The sequence below is a fragment of the Sus scrofa genome, chromosome 18, assembly GCF_000003025.6.
Source record: "Sus scrofa isolate TJ Tabasco breed Duroc chromosome 18, Sscrofa11.1, whole genome shotgun sequence".
Lineage (NCBI taxonomy): Eukaryota > Metazoa > Chordata > Mammalia > Artiodactyla > Suidae > Sus > Sus scrofa.
The window spans coordinates 30,163,254-30,183,371 of NC_010460.4; the positions used below are offsets into that span (position 1 = coordinate 30,163,254).

The 20,118-nt window shown below is 33.2% G+C and overlaps 1 protein-coding gene across 1 annotated transcript in view; it reads left to right on the plus strand.

Annotated features, from left to right (window-relative positions):
- Positions 1–20,118, plus strand: part of TFEC (transcription factor EC) — a 279,833-nt gene that overhangs the window by 182,860 nt on the left and 76,855 nt on the right. Inside the window, 3 exon segments of the mRNA XM_013990837.2 lie at positions 4,648–4,795; positions 5,753–10,963; positions 17,943–18,167. Of these exon segments, the coding sequence (XP_013846291.2) occupies positions 4,648–4,795; positions 5,753–6,133 (529 nt within the window). The 3' untranslated portion in view covers positions 6,134–10,963; positions 17,943–18,167.

Genomic DNA, 20,118 nt, shown 5'->3' on the forward strand with positions numbered 1-20,118 from the left:
TGATAAAGTGATATTAGTGAAATTTTATTTTTTTGTGTGTCTTTTTAGGGCTGCACCTGCGGCATATGGAAGTTCCCAGGCTTGGGTTGAATCAGAGCTGTAGACACCAGCCTACACCACAGCCACAGCAATGCCAGATCTGAGCCGTGTCCGCAGTCTACACACAGCTCATGGCAATGCTGGATCCTTAACCCACTGAGCGAGGCCAGGGATCAAACCCTCAACCTCATGGTTCCTAGTTGGATTCGTTTCCACTGCGCCATGACAGGAACTCCATATTTGCGAAATTTGAAAGTTCCCTTTTCCTAAATCCAAATGTGCTAATTCACTTGGGCAATATAATCACTTGTGGTAGAAGGGAATAACATATTTATTCTCATGGACATACCACATAGTGAAGGCATCTTGAGTAGGATGACAGAAAGAGCACTGAAGAACTCAATCTTGATGTGGATTCTACCAAATAATTTTTCAAATCTTTTGAAGTCTCTAAGTATGCGACTCTTTCTATTAGCAGAAGAAAACATCCATTTTCCAGATAGGACTTTTTTTTTAACACTTAAAGTATAAATGCACATTTATTCAGCAAACATTTGAAAGGCCAAGGACTTTTTATTTGAATATATGTTTCAATTTTTCATTCTTACATAAACTGAACAAAAATGTATAGTCTATTTTAATTTCTTGAAGATAAAACAAAAACCTAAGTGCCTGCAATCTAAGTGTAGATGCATTTTTTAAAATGTTTTCACCATAATTTGTTACATCATATTTTTTACTAACCTATCTTGATATTTTTCTTGAGTTTTTCCAAAGGTCTTAAAATACTTTTCCTAAAAAGTAGCTACTTTTATAAATGTTCTTTCTTCCTTTGCATTCATATTTCATTAGTTAACACACATATAATTTAACTATACTGTCGCTATAATTAATACAATAAGCAATCACTTAATAGCTTGTCAATAAGCCCCTGCCGCCACATGGATAATAGAAGTACCTGGATGTCTCTGAAGATAGCCTAGCGGCCTCTATTATCTATTTTTTTCTGACAACAGTCAGTGAGTGTCACAAATGGGATTAAGAACATAAATTAATCCTGAAAGTGATTAGATAAAGATCAGTTAAGAGAGCTTCTCTTGTAACCGGTGGAACTAGCCCACCATGCCAGGGCCAGGTTATATGTAGAAAACACATGAGGTGATAAGATTGGACTCTGAAGCCTGACTGAACATCTTAAATGCCACCATGCCTGTAAAGTACTAATTACATGGTTAGGTTTTTGTAAAAATAAAATCAAATAATAAAAATTATAAAGATTGTGTGAGAAAATTACTACTCTACATTTTTATAGAAGCTTTAGTTTAGTTAGTCCTTTCTAGTTCTAATTCATTGTCTAGAACAGAGATGGTAAACTTTTCCTCTAAAGGGCCAGATAGTAAATATTTCAAGCTTTGTGAGCTAGGCTTTGTTGCAATTATTCACTCTGCCATTGTAGCATGAGAGCAGGCAATACATATATGAATGAACATGACTGCACACAATGAAACTTTACTGACAAAAACAGGCTGCAGGCTATAGTTTGTCTACACCTGATCTAGAATATGGAAAATCAGTTTATCTCAGAAACACATCAGAAAGGGACATTGAGAAAACTGTATTGTGAACATTCTTAATTGGCTTTCTCTTCTTTGTGGATCTCAGAAAGGGGAATTATTGTTTTAATTGTGTTGTGTTGCATGTAAGCACTGAAAATATCAGAGCATTACATATTATCTGTAAGGAGGATAGTAATACTTCGGGAAAACTTTGTTGCAGTTTTATGTACAAAGAGTGTACTGGTTCACAATAGAAAACACATTTCTTACTGCAGATGCATTTGAAAAAGTGAGAAAGCCACATATTTGATAGCACTGAACTGAGAGAGGAGATCTAGGATTCATCTTCTAACACCAATACTCTTGGGTGAATAGCAAGAACTCTGAAGCTTTGGTTGTAAAAAGGCTCTCAGGACCTTTCCAGTTCATGACTAGAATAAACTCAAGGGTTGGCTTAGAAAATGAAAGCTCATATCTGAAGGCATTTTAAATTCTGCAAAGTTGTCATTTTTGTGTACCAAAAACATCCAGAAATTTACTTCTTTGCTAGGTAAAATAGTATGATTAGAAGGAAATAAAATAGTAAACAACCACAGTTGAAATATATAGATTGAGAAAATAAAATGAAAAACAAACTACCAGGGAATGACAATCTCTTAACCATTAGTGAAAAATAAAACCAAACAAAAGTAACAAATACAAAGTGAAGTCTTTTTTTCTGATGTGTGGTAATGATCTATTTTATATGTGCTTTTTATTGATCATATTTACAAAAAATTATAATTGTAAATATAAAAAATGCCAACAGAGCATAAATTATTCTATTGGTGGCTATCAATTTTTTTCTACTTTTTAATGTATAAAATTGATTACAGTTGGTTTTCTTCTACAATCAGAATTTTCTTCTGCTTTTGTGTAAGAATGGCAGTTGAGGAAGTAAATGAGACCAAACAAAACCTTCTAAATCAGAAGTTATAAAATGTTGATCAAAGCAAGAGGAATCAGACCTGTCATGGTGGTTTTCTTTCTTTTTTAATGCTTTTACCTGGATGTGCACTCTTAAGATGATAACAGATTATGCATTTCCCAAAGGTTAACCTGGCAGGACTCTTGCTCCAACTTAACATTTTTCAGTTACCTGCTTTACCTTTCTATACATTCAAGTTTTTAACTCCCCCAGGGCCTTAAGGTCTTCAAAGAAAATTATTTTGTAAAAAATGAAAAGCGACTATCAACATTCACTCCTCAGGCATGTCTTTGTATGTGTTCGTGCTTATAAAATACTCTCATATATGTTTTTTAATGCCTCGTTGTTTGAATTATCTTGGAAGTGAGACAAACATCTACTTAATAAATTTGGAAAACTTGAAATATTTTAAGAAGAAAACTGCATTTATTAAAATGACTTTAAAATAGACTAAACTTTTAAAATTTCAGTGACATGACATCAAGTAGATATTACAGGAAAATATGTGGTTTCCACCACCACCTTGAAGGTTTATTTTAGACCTGATAAACAGTATCTTAAACTTCACAGCTGACTAATGTTAATCATTTCATCCTGTACCTTCTTTTCTCTTCATGAAAAGAAATGAAACAAAATTAGAACCATAAGCCTCCTGCTGCTGCTTAGAGTTTTAATTCAGGAGTTTACTACACTTTTCATCCACAGATACTTTCTTGATTTAATGACAGTAGTAGGCTTTTTTTCCCCTTATCTATCCCACCTCTAGATAAACCACTCTGAGTGAAATGAACTCAACAGCTGTTATGGTCCAAACAACTGACAAAGCATTTTCAACCTTGAGACAGACACTGACATGGTTTGGTGTATTTTAGTTGAAGGTGGCTTATCCCAGCATTTTCACCCAATAAACATTTTCACCTGTGGTAGAAACATGCATCTTCCTTTAATTTGTTAAAGCTAATAGAATTGTCATTGAACCTGAACTTCCAATTAGGCATATGCCAGTCAGATTTTTCATAATCTGTATTTTCCAATCTCTGAGCAGTTTAGAAATACATGTTAAGTTCCATGTATTCCATGTAGATCACATGAACTAAAAATACATGCAGTGTAATGTCTTTTTAAAATTTCCCTACGAGCTTACTTTCTGTTGTATTGAAAGAAACCTCATGACTCTAAATTGAAAATTCATCCAAAATTTTCCCAGCAGCTCTGATTAACTTCTAGTTTGGCCTCATTCTCCGTACACATTGTCTCCATACATATGTACATGTCCAATAGTATTAAATATACTGGTGCATGTTTTTAGACATTAAAATCAGTAGCCTGATCTATAATTCCAGATATATCATTTCTCATGTCTAAAAATACGTTTTAATAAAATATTTTTTCTGTGTTACAGCCTGAAGATTATCAGCAATGTTTAATTGTATTTAATTATCATAAACATATTTAAAAATAGGTATCCAGCTTTTTAAAAACAATGTTGATGCTTTCTGTGCAGAAAAACTTGCCTAATGATTCTAGAACATTTTGCTCTATTGCATAAATTGATGTTGCCAAACTCTGATTTGTTTCAAAATCACTCAGGATCACCATTCAGGAAGGACCTTATTTTTTTTTTCTTAGAAGCATAAAAGCAACCTTATTAGAAAGTAGGTTAAAAGATTGGTATATTTGAAATGATCTTTAAAAATTTAGGCTTAAGTCCTCAGTAATGTACATTTCCTAGTTCATTAATGCAGAAATACCACACATAGATTTTAATCTTGGAGTTAATAATAAAAGCAATTTTCACTAAAAATATAAAAACTGTAATGGTAGAATCATGATATTGCATTTAGCTCTCCCACAAAAAGTCACTTTATTACTTTCTTTTGACACTTATTTTCATTCTGGGATTAATTTTACTATATAAGGGCTTCTTAACTATTCTATTAAAATTTCTATTCAGAAGCAATAATATCTAAGAGTGAATAATAGTCATGTAAATCATTATTTCATATTAATGTAAAAGATTTTGTAAGTTCTTATGAATTCTGCTGACATGCACAATTGTGAAAAGGTTATCTCTCCGTTCTACAGTGATATGCGCTGGAACAAAGGAACCATTCTAAAAGCATCAGTGGAGTACATCAAGTGGCTACAAAAAGAACAACAGAGAGCTCGAGAATTAGAACACAGGCAGAAGAAATTAGAGCAGGCTAACAGGCGGCTTCTACTCCGGATTCAGGTTTTTATAAGAACATTGCCATGAACCATGTAGCTTAGCCTATGACTTACCCAGCATCGGTTTTATTCATTGGTCTCATTTATTTTTTGTTACTAACAATTATTTTTCCTTCCTAAGGGTAATTTTACTGCCTTTTAGAAGTTCATGAATTAAGGTGATTCAATTATGTATTGAATAGAAATCTAGGATCAAAATTGATTTAAAAATATGTAACAGATAACAATAACTGCAAAATGCAGAAAATAGAAACAATTTTATAAACACACACAACATTATACCATCCTCAAAATAATAATAAGCAGAACCTTTGTTTCTCTAGATAATATTGGGCACTAAATTTTCCTTTCCCTCTTTTACTTCTTTAGTAGCATTGCGATGGATTTCATTGCGTCAAGGCATATAGTGCCAGTTTATAAGTCACTCCTCATCTGTTCAAATGACACAGAATCTCAAAATATAGATTTTCCTAACTCTTGAGGAAGAGTTTTTCTCTTTAATATGTATGCAAGCTTATTGCTAGGTAAAACATTTCTGTTTCCATGAAATGGTTCTACAGTGAGAAATTAATCAGGAAGAATGAATGGAAGACTTCTACTATCTCCAAATAGTTCTATTGCAGTCTGAGCCACTATGGGACCATTATATGCGAAAATAGAATGTATGTGTACATGTATGTGTAACTGGGTCACCATGCTGTACAGTAGAAAAAAAATGTATTGGGGAAATAACTATTAAAAAAAAGAATAATAGGAGAAGAATTTTTTAAAATGCTGAATATTTTCCTCAGGGTTATTTTTTAGGCATTAGAAATATACCCTCCTCTGTTGTTTTCAAAGAATATGGTGTGAATTACTTTTTATTTTGAGTGCTTATTAACATTTTAGATCTATTTATGGCTTATTCTCTAGAGTTGAGTTCACTTTCAAAATTATTAATTATTCTTGTTTGAAATTGCAGGAACTAGAATTACAGGCTCGTGCTCATGGTCTGCCAATCCTGGCTTCACTTGGCACAGTTGATTTAGGTGCTCATGTCACCAAACAACAGAGCCATCTTGAGCAAAATTCAGTAGACTGTTGCCAACAATTGACTCTGTCTCAGGGGACAAGCCCTGAGCTCTGTGATCAAGCTATGGCCTTCTCTGATCCTTTGTCACACTTCACAGACTTATCATTTAGTGCAGCTTTGAAAGAGGAACAACGATTGGATGATATGCTACTGGATGACACAATATCTCCGTTTGGAACAGATCCTCTGCTATCTGCCACTTCCCCCGCAGTTTCCAAAGAGAGCAGTAGGAGAAGTAGTTTTAGTTCAGATGATGGTGATGAATTATAAAAAATAAACAGGCTCAATTCATCAACTGGAAAGAAGTTCTATGCTGGTGCTATGCATTTAAGTTCTTTGTTTCACATACTACTGAAAGGAATATATTGTTCATGAAAAACTGATTAGAAACAACAGAATTAACAGGAAGAAGAAACATGGTATTGAGAGCTAAAAAAGATTTTTTTCCTCTTTGACTACTGAGTCCAAATCTACTTCAATTTTGTTTTCCTGGAAAGAGACACAACGTAAAAAATAGCTCTCTACTGATGTTTTAAAGTAGTGACTTTGTGATGTGCTATTGGAACTAACAGACTGCAGAGAATAAATCTTCTGAAATATAAATTTTTTTTCTTACTTCCATCTCCTTCCTATTCAAGTCTGACAACATTAATTTTCAAGAATCAAGATCAACAGATCGGGCAGTTCATCACCCTTCTCCATTGTCTTTTGGACATGTTGTCTAAAGTTCAAGCCTTATAGGGGAAATAATTAAAAGATAGATTATCTGTAACTTGCAATTGAAAAGTGAATCTATAATAGAAATTAAAATTTTCCACAATAAAATACAGAAAATCTAAAAACTTTGGATTCTAAAATTAGACCTAAATTCCTTTCGTCAGTTCAATTGCACTAATTTTAAAAGCATCTTTGCATATCTGTGGAGACATGCTCAGTTCAGAAAAGGAACACATTGAATATTTTCCTCAAGAATATTCCCTAGAATTTTATCACTTCACATAAACATATTTCCTTCCCCACAGGTATACAATGCTGATAGTATGTGTTCTTTTTATTTCAGTTTTCTGCTTTTCTAAGTAGCATCTAAAATCACATTCCAAATCCTTTTTTCTTCATCAAGATGAGATATTGGATAATTAGTTTCAGCAAATAAAATATCAAAAGTCCCCCTACTAAGACAAGTTGTCAATTTGTTAAAAAAAAAAACAGCATTATTTCCAAAATTGAATGTAAAATAATTAGTTCATACAGTTTTGCTACAAATTGACAAAATTGAAAATTGGGTTGCCAACTGATAAAATAATTGGTAAAACAGAAAATCTTGCTTATTGTATTCAGTTCTGAGTGGAGGGTAAAGTTGTATTCCTATAAGTGCTTAGAATACAATCTTTGTTAGCTTTATTAGCATTTATTAAGAATATGTATATCTATAGGCCTTCACTCAAATTTTCTTCTCTTGAGCTTCTTTGAAGCACTGGGAATTGACTTAGCAAGCATGTTGCTCTGTGCCGGACCTGCCTGAATGACCATCTGATCAATGAGTATTTATGGAGGCATACTCAAAACTGCAATGAATTCTGTGAAAATGTAGAACAGATGAGAAAGATATGGTCTTACTCCTCAGGGAGTTAACAGTACTGCATTGGAAACCACAGCAAAATGTAGAAGACATTTAAAATTAAAGTCTACATTGTACAGCATAAACTGCAAATACAGAAGGTCAGAGAAAATAAAAATGAATGAAGGTTTAAGAATCACAAAAGCATGTGGGTACAGCAGAATCTAACTTCTTTTAAAAGTATACATTTGGTGAAGGGGAGGCTGAATAGGGGAATATCAACCAAATGATAAAAGTGAGAATAAGTTGGGAAGTGCCTTCGTGAGACATAACAGTAGAAAGATCTGTCTACACTAGAAGATGCCTGTTGGGAACCGTGGAAAATATTAGTAGCAAGTTGTGGAAGCCTTTGAAAACTAAGATAAAATGACATAATAGAAATAGACTTTATTTTCTAGAAGGGAGAAGCCTAAAAATTAAAATGCTACTTTATATTACTAATGTAATTGAGATAAAATCTTTCATGAATATTAACTTTGGGATTAAAAAATATAAATTCACAAGCAAATTATTTTAACATCTAAGGATCAAGAGAGATGCTTGGAAAAATTGATGGATGCCCAGAATATTTTTGCAGAAATAAGACTAAACAGTAAATGAGAAATATTGTTTACCAAATAATTTTGTCACAACATCAGCTATCACTGGAATATTAATACACAATTAACCAAGCCTTGTTCATTCAAAGAATTAATGCATAATTGCAATCACAAAAAATTTTATTAAAAATGAGATAATTTTATTTTTAGTATTTTTAGTTATCTTTTCATGATAAGGTCCCATCTGATCTTTTTTCTCTACTTTTTATAAAATACTGGCTTCCTTATCATGGATTCACATTAAAAACCTTTCCAACTTCCAGTGATCTTAAAATAACGAAGACCTCTTATGAGTTGATGTAACTTTTCTTACTTTATTTTTTCCTTTTAGTATCCTTTTTTCTTGAATCTTCTCCATAACTGAGAATATATATACATATCATATTTCCTTAGTTATAGATGTGATGTCAGTGACTATAGCTTTCTTTATGTGGGTGCAAAACTCTAAATAATAAAGAGCCAGATGAGCCAGGGACACCGAAAAATAAACTTCCTTCTTTTTTTAACTCATTCTTTTCTACTCACATGACTGTACATAAAATATTTATTAGCTCTTACTTAAAAAAAAATAGACACAATGAGTTTCTTGACTTAGTATGCTCATTTAACTTTCTGTTAAGGAAGAAGTTAGATTTCACAGGTAAAAAAGAATTTATTTTTTCCTTGGTTTGATTGAGTCATATTGGAATTTTCTTAAACTTCAAGATATCACAAAAGTATTTTTTGCTTTTCTGGTATTGTGGAATTTTGATATTTAAATAAATAAAGGTATAACTAAATGTTTCAATGTTTTAATAATATCTCTAAGCTGAATTTAGTGACTTGATCATGTCTAAGATGTATATGAAAACTAGAATCAATTAATCATTTTTCTGAGTTATCAGCATTAGATCAACCAACTAGGTTTCTCAAAAATACCTGAAGGATTGAATTTTGCTTCAACGTTGTTAATGGCACAACCTATAATTGCCTCATGGAGTTACATATTTGCCCTTCCCGTGCCCTGTTTATTGATAAGAACAAGATGTCAATTTGAGTTAGTGTTAAGTTACATATACAGAGATTTCATTAATAAATGAATACTTAATAATTTACTTAATAAATACTTAACACATTTAGAGTGTTGCTGATCTAATGTGTCTATGACATTCCTGTAATCATTATATTGCATATACCAATATTTTATCATTTATATGATTCATAACTTGTAAAGTATTCAAAATCTGATAAAATAGCTCTCAAAATTTTCCTGTGCTTTTTTTTTTCTGTGAGATTCATAGAGAATTTGACTATATAGGGTTTTATCAGACAATATTTTGATTAAAAAACACACTGGATTCAATCAATTTAAAAATGAAATACTATCTGCTGCTTTATACATAAAAGGGAATGTTTTATCTTTTTCTTATAAATTGATTTGTTTATGTATTTCTACATATTAAAGTGATTTCTATTGTATTTTATACCGATTAAATTTTCAGTAAAATATATTTTTTCTACATTTATCCAACGGGCTTCAAGAATAAAGTTAAAGACTTTTGTGTTTGCAATTCTATCTCTGCTATTCCTGCACCACCATTTTATTTAAAAAATTCTGTATTTTCAACTGCCTTCTCCACAGAAATAAACTTTATTGATATTTTATTTAAAGCTGATGGCTATATATAACAAACAAAATAGAAAATATGCAAAATATGTTGAAAGAATTATGTGCAATCAAGAAGTTATATATTATAGTATTCTTTAATATGTGGTTACTGAAGTTTAAAAGCTAACTAAATCCAAAGATTTTACCTAATAGCATTGCAGTTGCTTATGGCATACAAGTCTAAAATTAATTCAGCTATTTAATCTTAATAATAACAATGTAGTTAAAAATCTTTGACTTTAGTAGTATTTTATATATATGAATAGCTGAAGTAATATTCCTATAATTTTAATCTAACATTGGTTAGATCAAGAAAACATTGTTAATGTAATAAGACTGTAGAATTTATAACTACCACTATTTTTCATTTTTAATAACAAAGCAATGCGTCTTATTTTCTAAGAAAATAGAGAGCTTTGGTGTTCTCTAATACATATATGAATCTTTGTACGCATACTTTTTAAAATGTACCAATATTTTCTTTACATATATATATATATAATGAAAACATAGAATTATTAAATGCTTTAATATACTTTTTGTTCTCCCTTTGTATATAGACTACACTGGAAAATACAGAATGTGGGTTAATCATCTGGAAGGATACTTAACAGCCAGGAGGCTTCAGAACTGACAACTTCTTACTTCATAGTCCATGCTGAAAACAGTGATCCAATAATTTCCTTATTAATGAAAATAATGGTTACAGTTTTAAATATAGTCTCCTGCCATATGGTTCTTCATGCTGTTATGGTTTTGATTTATGGAAAATATTTATCAAAATATTGCAAAATTGCTAACAGGCATAATTGTAGCAATGAAATCTCTAAGAAACTGCAAAATCTCTTAATATACTAGATAGTCCCCAGACAATCTAGGATAAATGGAAAACTGTATTTTAATATGTAAAACATTTTAAAGCTGCTAATTTGTATTGACTAGGCCTGTCCCTTGATAACGAAATTAATAAGAACTTAGTTAAATGTTAAGACTTTCTAATACTTAATACCGTGTTTATGGAAATGTTTTTCTATATACCTGCTTCAAAAATAATAGAACAGGATGGCTCTGAGTTGAGTGTAAAAGATGTAATTCTGTGTTCAAATTTAGGTTCACTTCTTTTTAAAAAAGTGTTATATCAGATAAATATTTTTCTTAATGCATCATCAGTGCCAAAGAATAGGTCAATATAATAATTTCTGTGTAGAGAGGAATAACTAATCTAATAAATAAAGGTAAGTCAGGATGATTTTTTGACACTATAATATACTGAAAAAAATGGATGACTAAATGTATTCTATACCTGTTTATTGTAAGTATATCTACATGTACAGTGTATTTGTGTATAGATACATGTCTGCCCACAGGCAGCTTATAAATTTTTTCTAGTTTCTTGATATTGGAAATATTAGGAATGACTCCACATATAAGAATATGCTATTTGTATGTTACTTTTTATTGGAACCTATATCTAGTCAACATTTGAAGGTATCCCCAAATCTGTTCTGTTAGACACACACACACACACACACACACACACACATCTTACTCTGAGTTAAGTCAAAAAGATGGAAAAGATAAAGAAAGTTATAACAGGTTTTTAATATTTTTTGTTAAAATAAGTGATATGTGCAGTTATAAACCATTTAGATATAATACAAACATTGATTTTAATTGGTCACCAAAAGGAATATTAAAACCCACCTGAAAAGTTGCTATTATTATTATCACCTGCTGTAGGGTGATTAAGTGGTAAAATATAATAAGGTTTATTGGTTAAATATTGGATACCCATCATGTTAAATATATATCAGTCCCATTAATTGGCAACTATAAGACAAGAGTACAACATTCTAGATGGTGATGATTTTGATAGGATCGACCACAATGTGGTTAAGTATATAATTCATGTAATAAGAAAAAGTTGCCTGAAGGCTATTGTTCCTAGCATGGATTAAAATTTACATATTGCTTCTCCTTATGTCAAAACATCTGGTGCTTGCAAATGCTAACATTTTGTTAAAAAGTTTCACAAGCCAAGAAAAGTGGATTGGAAACATTGCATGTGAATCATTCAAGCATTATAATAGAATAAGAGCTATGTTCAGAAAAAATTAAATTGCTGCAAACAATACAATAGTCAAGATTATAATTTATTTGCTTACACAAGTTAAAGGCGATTCTGTGTGTTTTTGTGGAGAAAAATGGTGTTGAGTTACATGGTTATCTCTTCAAAAATACTTAATTCATGTAATTACATAGAACAAGAAGGTTTCTAAGTCCTTTAAGACTTTACAATCACTCTATGTTAGAAGCAGTATGTAATTGTATAAAACACATTCTAATATTCCTGAGAACAGGAAGAGGAGATCTGTGAGATTTTATTAATCCTGGCATTAAATTTCTATTTATTCATTGGGGAATGTAAAAAGTGGGTTTCAGATATAGATAAATTACTTTTTCTATCCAGGTCCTCAAATCAATAAAGATAGTTCTTCCAACTTCCATCCTGGTCTGGCCTTCTTTAATCTAAGGCCACTTCAAGATTTTCCTGCTTTGACTGTTTTCTTACCACCCTAGTCAAGAGTTATCACTGTTAGAGTCCTTGCTGGCTGTAGAAGGTAGATGCTGCTTAAAAATCTATCATTGTATTAATTTTTTTTTTTGTATAGTTGCTGTGGACAGTGGCTTGATATGTGTGAGATTTCAGTTCCCAGACCCCGGATTGAACCGTGCCATAGTAGTGAAAAAAGCTAGCCACTAGATCAGGAAACTCCACGTATTGATACTTTCCATAGTCATTCATTTATTGCCTTCTTCAGTAGATGGATGGGCATTGGAAGCAAAAATTATATCCTAGCTTTCTTTATATCTCACATTATTTAACATAGTATTTTGCTTAACATGTTATTTCATTAATAAATTATTAGTTGGTGGTTAATTATAGGTAAGGAAAGTGTGCAAGCATCAAGATCTTCAGATAATGAAATGGCATTCACTCGAGGCTATGACCATTCGTTGAAATGAATCTTTTCCAACCTCTTTGTCAGTTCTTTTAATTGCAGTGAGATAAGTATTTATATGTTCTTTCAGTTTATTTAAAAGATGTTTCAGAGGTGAAAATAATATCAAATATTGCAACAATGGATATAGAAAAATCTGCTATTCTAGAATTCATCCATTAATTCATTCACTGTTTCTTTAATAAGGATTCCCCAAAGAAAAAATGGTTGTTGCTGAGGAGAATATAAAATCTGAACTTTCAATATATTATAGTATGTGCTATACTAGCAGAATTAAGGGCATTATGGAAGCACAGATTGGGGCATCTGGACCAGTCTCAGGGAAGCTGAGATCTAAAGGCTGAGTGGGGGCTAACGCTGTTCAAGGAAGAGAGAAGGGTTCTTTAAGCAGAGGCAAACAGACCACTGTGAGTGATTTAGGAGGCTCAAGAATACTTTTGGCCATGGAATGTAACTCTTTGAAGTCAGAAAATTTAGACTTATTTGGAGTAATTAGCTCTTCTCATGTCTTTGTCACATAGGACCCAAATTATTCAGGTATTTGGTCAAAGGATCTTTGTGTCACTTCTCCAAGGTCCAGAGTAAGAAAGTACTTCTTTCAGTGTGTGTGTGTGTGTGTGTGTGTGTGTGTGTGTATGTGTGTGTGTGTGTAGGAAGAGAGGTGGAGGAGGAGGAAGTATAGTGAGATGGTGAACTGAGGCATACTGTTCTCAAATAACTTCCCAGACAGGCGATAAGCATGCTCTTTTTCTTTTTAGTATAAAATGCATCATTAAACCCTATGTTTATCTTTTAAATGCCCTTCCCACACGTCTGTGAATGCCCAATAATTCCCAATAAATCTTGCCTCTTTCCATTAATAGTCTACATATTCTACATATGTACATATAAATAGATCATTCTCTTTTGGGTGATAAAGAGATAGGTAGGAATATGTATTTGTATTTGCTGTATCTGCAACAATAAGCTATTTAAGGATGTACAAGAACCTAATATTTGCATAAAAGGGGGAGAAGATGTGGGAATATTTTCACTACATAGCTTTTTATTATTTTCTTAAAATTTGAAGCATATGTAAATGAATTTAGTCAAAGACAAATTAAGATACATTATACATTTATATTGATGGTTTACAGACCCAGTTGTCTCTATTTCTCCCATAGTACTTTCTCTTCATTTTCCCATAGTACTTGCTACAATCTTAGTTTCCACATCTCTTTAACCAATGACAATCCTAACTTTCTGGTTTGAAGACAAAAAAGGCAGATGAAGCAAAATGGTAGTAGAGTTAAATGTACTTATTTGGGGGAGGATTCTTAAAATGCAGCTAGATCTCCACTCAACACAAACGTTAGCTTTAAGACCCCTGTAGGAGGCAGAATAATAGCTCCCCCTCCAAGGAGTCCACGTTCCAATTCTTGGAGCCTGTGATTACCTTAACGGCAAATGGGACTTTGCAGAGGTGCTTAAATTAAGGATCTTAAAGTGGGAGATATTTCTAAATGGGCCCAATCTAATTATACAGATTCTTGAAAACAGAGAACCTTTTCCAGCTATGGTTAGAAGAAGATGAGACTTCATCATTTTCTTGCTAAACAGTGCTCAACTGAGATAGGAGAATTTGTGTGATCAGTCACCATCATAGAACTAAGGTTAGAATCCTAGGTCAATTGGTTTCAGACACAAATGCTAGTACCCGGATTTTGGGACCTCAGTTTAGCTACAGGAACAATTGACATAGTACTTACAATACAATTATTTCTTCAATAAAGATTTACTGGATGAGTAGGACTTGGAATTTGTCAGTAGATGAAGGAATACACAGTAAAGAATTAATTCAAGACTTTACACCTTAAAAATAAGGAAAATCAGGAGTTCCCGTCGTGGCTCAGTGGTTAACGAATCCGACAAGGAACCATGAGGTTGCGGGTTCGATCCCTGCCCTTGCTCAGTGGGTTAAGGATCCGGCTTTGCCGTGAGCTGTGGTGTAGGTTGCAGACGCGGCTCGGATCCCGCGTTGCTGTGGCTCTGGTGTAGGCCAGTGGCTACAGCTCCAATTCGACCCCTAGCCTGGGAACCTCCATATGCCACGGGAGCCGCCCAAGAAAAGCCAAAACAAAGCCAAAAAAAAAAAAAAGGAAAATCATAATACCTGTGTAGACTTGAGTTTTAAAAGCACTCAATTTAGAGTTTTGTAAGTAGTATGCATAGTTTATTAGTGAGAACAGTGAAATATCTATAGTTTTTGTAGATGACTGAAGAGTGTGTGCAAGATATGGGGACTGCTCAATAGACTTGATATTCAAACCTGTTAGCATGAATATGGTCTCAGAAAAGGCAAAAACAGAAAAAGAAAGATAGAGGGGCTAAGAATTAAAGGAAGTAAAAGAGGAGAGAGAAAGATAAGAGGGAAGACAAAAAATAGAAGGGAAAAGAGGGAGGAGGAAGAGGATGAGGGTGAAGAAGAAAAAGTGATGAAGATATATTACTTCAATGAAAAAAAGTTGGTCTATTTTTTTTTTATTGCTCATGAAAGGAAGAAGTTTGAGGTTTTGAATGACTTTATTTTTCAGTTTGTATTCACCACTCTAGGTTCTACTGTCTCCAGTAACTGTTTTGAGTAGCCCCAATCACTTGAGGTATTTTTCCAGATAGATCACATTCATTTAACATATAAGAAAATGCAGAGTCTTAGATACATTCAGATTAGATGCTGAGCTGCATTAATATTTAAGATATTTGTAACAGTTGAGAGAGAGCCGCATAGCCCTTGTAGTTAGACAAAATTGGCTCAAGTCCCTGCTCTGCAATTTAAGGGCCGTTCAACATTTAGGATTCATTTAATCTCTCTGTGTATCAGTCTCTTCATGAGTAAAATGGCAAGAAAGTTAATAAGCAATGTATTAAGTTGTTAGTGAGGATTAAATAAGAGAAAGTACATAAAGAATTTAGTACAACTTCCTGCATATATTTATTTAGAGCCCAGCACATAATAGCTATGGTAACTATTACCAAAGATAAGGTGTTTCTCTCTTTTTATTTATTAAATTTTTAGGTAAACTATTTGGTGGAATGCTATTATCATAGTTTCTATTACCCATTCCAGCATTTCTGTCTGTCTGTATGTCTGTCTATCTATCTATCTATCCACCTATCCATCTATCTATCATCTATCTATCTGACAACTTGGTTAGTACAGAAAGAATTTGAGGTGCATAGAATTTTATAATTTTCAAAGTGCTTCCCTAGACAATAATTCATTTATACATCATAAAGATCCAAAATCTCAGTATAAAAGTAATGAGTGACAGGTCTTAGATTACGTAACCCAGATCACAGCTTCTCCCTCTAAGCTCTTTGCACTTTTCATCACAAAGGTGGTATTTGTTGTTGGACAATTTACAAATTTAATAAAAGTACATGGTAAAATTTAGTAAAAATATATATAATACTCTGGTATTATTAGTCCTATGAAGAAAATAAAGGGTGATAATATTATAGAGAGTGATGAGAGCAAAGATATGTGCTTTGAACTTGTGATCAAGGACAGCATCACAGATTTGGTGATATTTGAACAGAGATCACAAGGCTGTGAGTGTACAAGATGCACAAAGGACCAGCCCAGGTGGAAGAGAGAGTAAATGTTAAAAAGGCCTCACTATGGAAACAACTTTGTCTGTCTGAGGAATAGAAAGGCCAATGTGCTGTATTGTAGAGAAAGAGGAAGAATCCATTAGGAGACATGGGCACAGAGACAGGTAGTCTCCTACTTCTGCAAATATCACCTGCATATCTTCCTGTGACAGCATCGTTTTCCAAGTGGATCTCATGATAGGACAGAAGTTCGGATTTGCTTGTGGGCTAGAATGCTGACCAGGTGTCTCTGGCAATATTAAATTATTTATTCTGCAATTTTGCCATGACTAAATTATTACCTGTTAGGATATAGGCAAGTTATTTATTAAAACTCCTTCTTTATAATAATGATTGAAGTGGTGTGGTTAGAAAACTGTGCCTAGATACTTCTTGAGTCAGTCATGTATGGTATACCTTGTGGATAGAGGTGACTCATGAGTATTAGAAGGCATTTACTACCAGTATGTCAAAAACATACTCTAAAACATTTGAAAAATGGCAAAAGCATTTGGAGCCTTCTTCAACAGTATGGGAATGACATAGACTAGCTTCTCTCCCTTGGGAAGAAGCTGTGTCACTCTAGTACAACTGATTCCATCCTGAGTTTCAAGTGTGTATTCTTGCAGTGGGAATTGGTTCAGGTAACTCAGGCTTACAACAACTGGCTCATGCCTTTTCCTTGGCAACATAATTGCTTCAAAGGTAATAAAGTTCATGAAGCTCAGGACCTTCATTTAATGGTTTTACAAAGTGATTTGCTTGCTGTCTCTCCATGTCTGTGAACAGGGCAGCATGTGGGTCCTATTACTTTATTCCATTTCATCATCTGGAGTAAAGTTAGCACAAGGACAAAGCTTATAGATGTGGGAAGGAACTTTGAGAATTCCAGAGAGTTGTCATGACTGGAACACTATTATCACCTAAATCCTGCCTTATCACATGTCTTTTCTGTGGTTTAAGCAAATTCTCATTTAATATTTTAGCCAGTTTGGGTGGGAATTTCTATTACTGGAAAATGGAAACACTCCAGTAGATACACCAGAACTAAGAGAACATTGCCTAATCTTATGACAGACTTGGCCTTGTGTGTGAGATATGATCGTTTGCAGAGAAGCAGGCATGACTCCCATGTGCTAATGTTTAAGACCAGAGCAGGGGATTAAGAGATTCTCCATCTGAGTTCCTTGCAGGCATCATAGAGCTGGTCACATATTGAAACCCCCATTTCCTTGTCTTAGGGACACATGGCCAATGTGACAAGTTTCTCTAAGTTTGATATATGTGTATGAGGAAATTTAGGTGTCAGAGAGATAGCTCTTTTTCCTTTTCAAACACAGTGAAACTTGGTTGCAATTCTTTTTTGCATCCCTCCTTACTGTTCCTATTTTATTTCTCTTACTTGTGAAGATAATTTATATCTTTAAAAAGTTGTTCTCTTGATATTCACAGAATACAAATAATTCTGAATGCAAAATGGACAGGATCACTGTAAAAATGTAGCTTTACCCACTCCTTGATTTATCCATTTATCAAACATCTCTTGCTTTCCTGCCAGATGTCCTATGTTTTATATTCTACCAATGGTTAGCAGAGAGAAGGTTTCCTTAGTTCCCATTCCTAAGGAACTCATTGGTGGAAGAGAGGAACCAATATACCCACAATTAGACATAGGATCACATGGGAGGCCTGAGTAACCCAGACCTGTGGGGGTCTAGAGAGGCTTCTTGAAGAAAGTGGCTTCTTCCCAGAGTACATGGTGAGACCACTATGCCAAGTCATGGTAAGCCTTCTTATAATTTTTAGTAAATTCTTTTTTTTTTTTTAAAGTTAGCTAGTGTTTATCATTTTTTAAAGATATAGTTAATAGCTAATAGCCTAAATATATAAAATAATATGAGCAGTATGGTATATAAAAATATATGTATAATAGTCCAGACTTTAAAAAATACACAAATATGATTTACTAGTCCAAATAAACACAAAATTATTTTTCATTTTTTAAAGTTTTATTGATGCATAGTTGAATTACAGCCCTGTGATAATTTCTCCTGTACAACAAAGTGACTCAGCCATGTATGTGTACACATCCACTTTCTTTCAGATTCTTTTCATATTCCAACTATATTTTTTTCTAAAATCTTGTGCATCTTTTGTTAAATTATAGCTTTTATTAAAAATTTTTCTTCCATTAAGATGTGAATGTTTTACATTAAATTTTTTCTATGCTTACATTTGGGGTAGAAAGCTATTGATTTTTATATTTCTAGGAATTTGTCCATTTCATTTTATTTAATTTGTTAGCACACAGTTATTCATAGTATTTCCTTATAACCCACTTTATTTTTTTTAAGATTGATAGTGAATTTCTCTCTTTTACTCCTAACTTTAGGAATTTGAGTCTTTCAATTTTTTTTCTTGATCAGTCTAAACCAGTGATCTTTGTATGTTGACATTTAATCAAAAAAAAAAAAAAACCTCTTTCTAGATAACTTAGTTATAATAATACAATTGTGTATGTTCTTGAATTTTCTATATAGACACTCTCTGAGAATGTTTTTCTTCCTTTGTAATACTTACATATTTTTTATTCTTTTATAAGTATCAATTTATTAATTTCTATCAATAGTATAATGTTAAATTAGCAATGATTTAAGCTTCCTGACTTTATTTATTTATTTAGTCTTTTTTAGTTTTCTAGGGCCGCTCCCGCGGCATATGGAGGTTCCCAGGCTAGGGGTCTAATCGGAGCAGTAGCTGCTGGCCTGCACCAGAGCCACAGCAATGCAGGATCCGAGCTCTGTCTGCAACCTACACCACAGCTCACAGCAACGCCGGATCCTTAACCCACTGAGTAAGGGCAGGGATCGAACCCGCAACCTCATGGTTCCTTGTCGGATTCGTTAACCACAGCGCCACGATGGGAACTCCGGCTTCCTGACTTTAGTTGTGTCAACAAAAATAATCCTTTCAAGAAAAAAGTATTAAGTATTGGAAAAATGTAAAAGAGAGTACTAGATGCTTTTCCAGTGCCTGTAACTTAGACTGAATTTGTATTGACTAATGGTTTTATAACTCTGAAGGGGTAGGTGTGAACTAGTATAAAATTGATTGTAATGTAAATAATTCCTGTATTAGAGAAAAGCAAATGACCCTTGCCCATAACAGTGCAAAGAAATTTTGTCTGATAGTTATACAATTGATTTTAATGAAAGTTTATTTTTTTTACGCCTGTATGATGGTTACCTTTTAACTTTTTAAAACTATACCTTAGAAATGGAAATGCTTATCCATTTTTAAAAAATAAATATAAAGCTTGCTGTTAAGTTTTAGTAAGTTGTATTTATCAGTATAGGGAGGTTCTATCTGTTCATGTGTGTGGAGGTAGGGACTATTTGTCTCTTTTTTTGTATTTTAATTTAGTTTTTTTCTTTCTATGAATATGGATATCCTTTTCTTTTTTCTTTTTAAGCTTGTGGCATATGGAAGTTCCCTGGCTAGTGGTTAAATCAGAGCTGCAGCTGTCAGCCTATTACCACAGCCACAACAATGCAGCTGAACTGCTCATGCGACATACACCACAATTCATGGCAATGCCAGAGTCTTAACCCACTGAGTGAAGCCAGGGATCAAACCTACATCCTCATGGATACTAGTCAGGTTCTTTACTGCAGAGCCACAACAGGAACTTCCTGGATATCCAATTTTATGCATGGATGTCCAGTCTGTCTGTC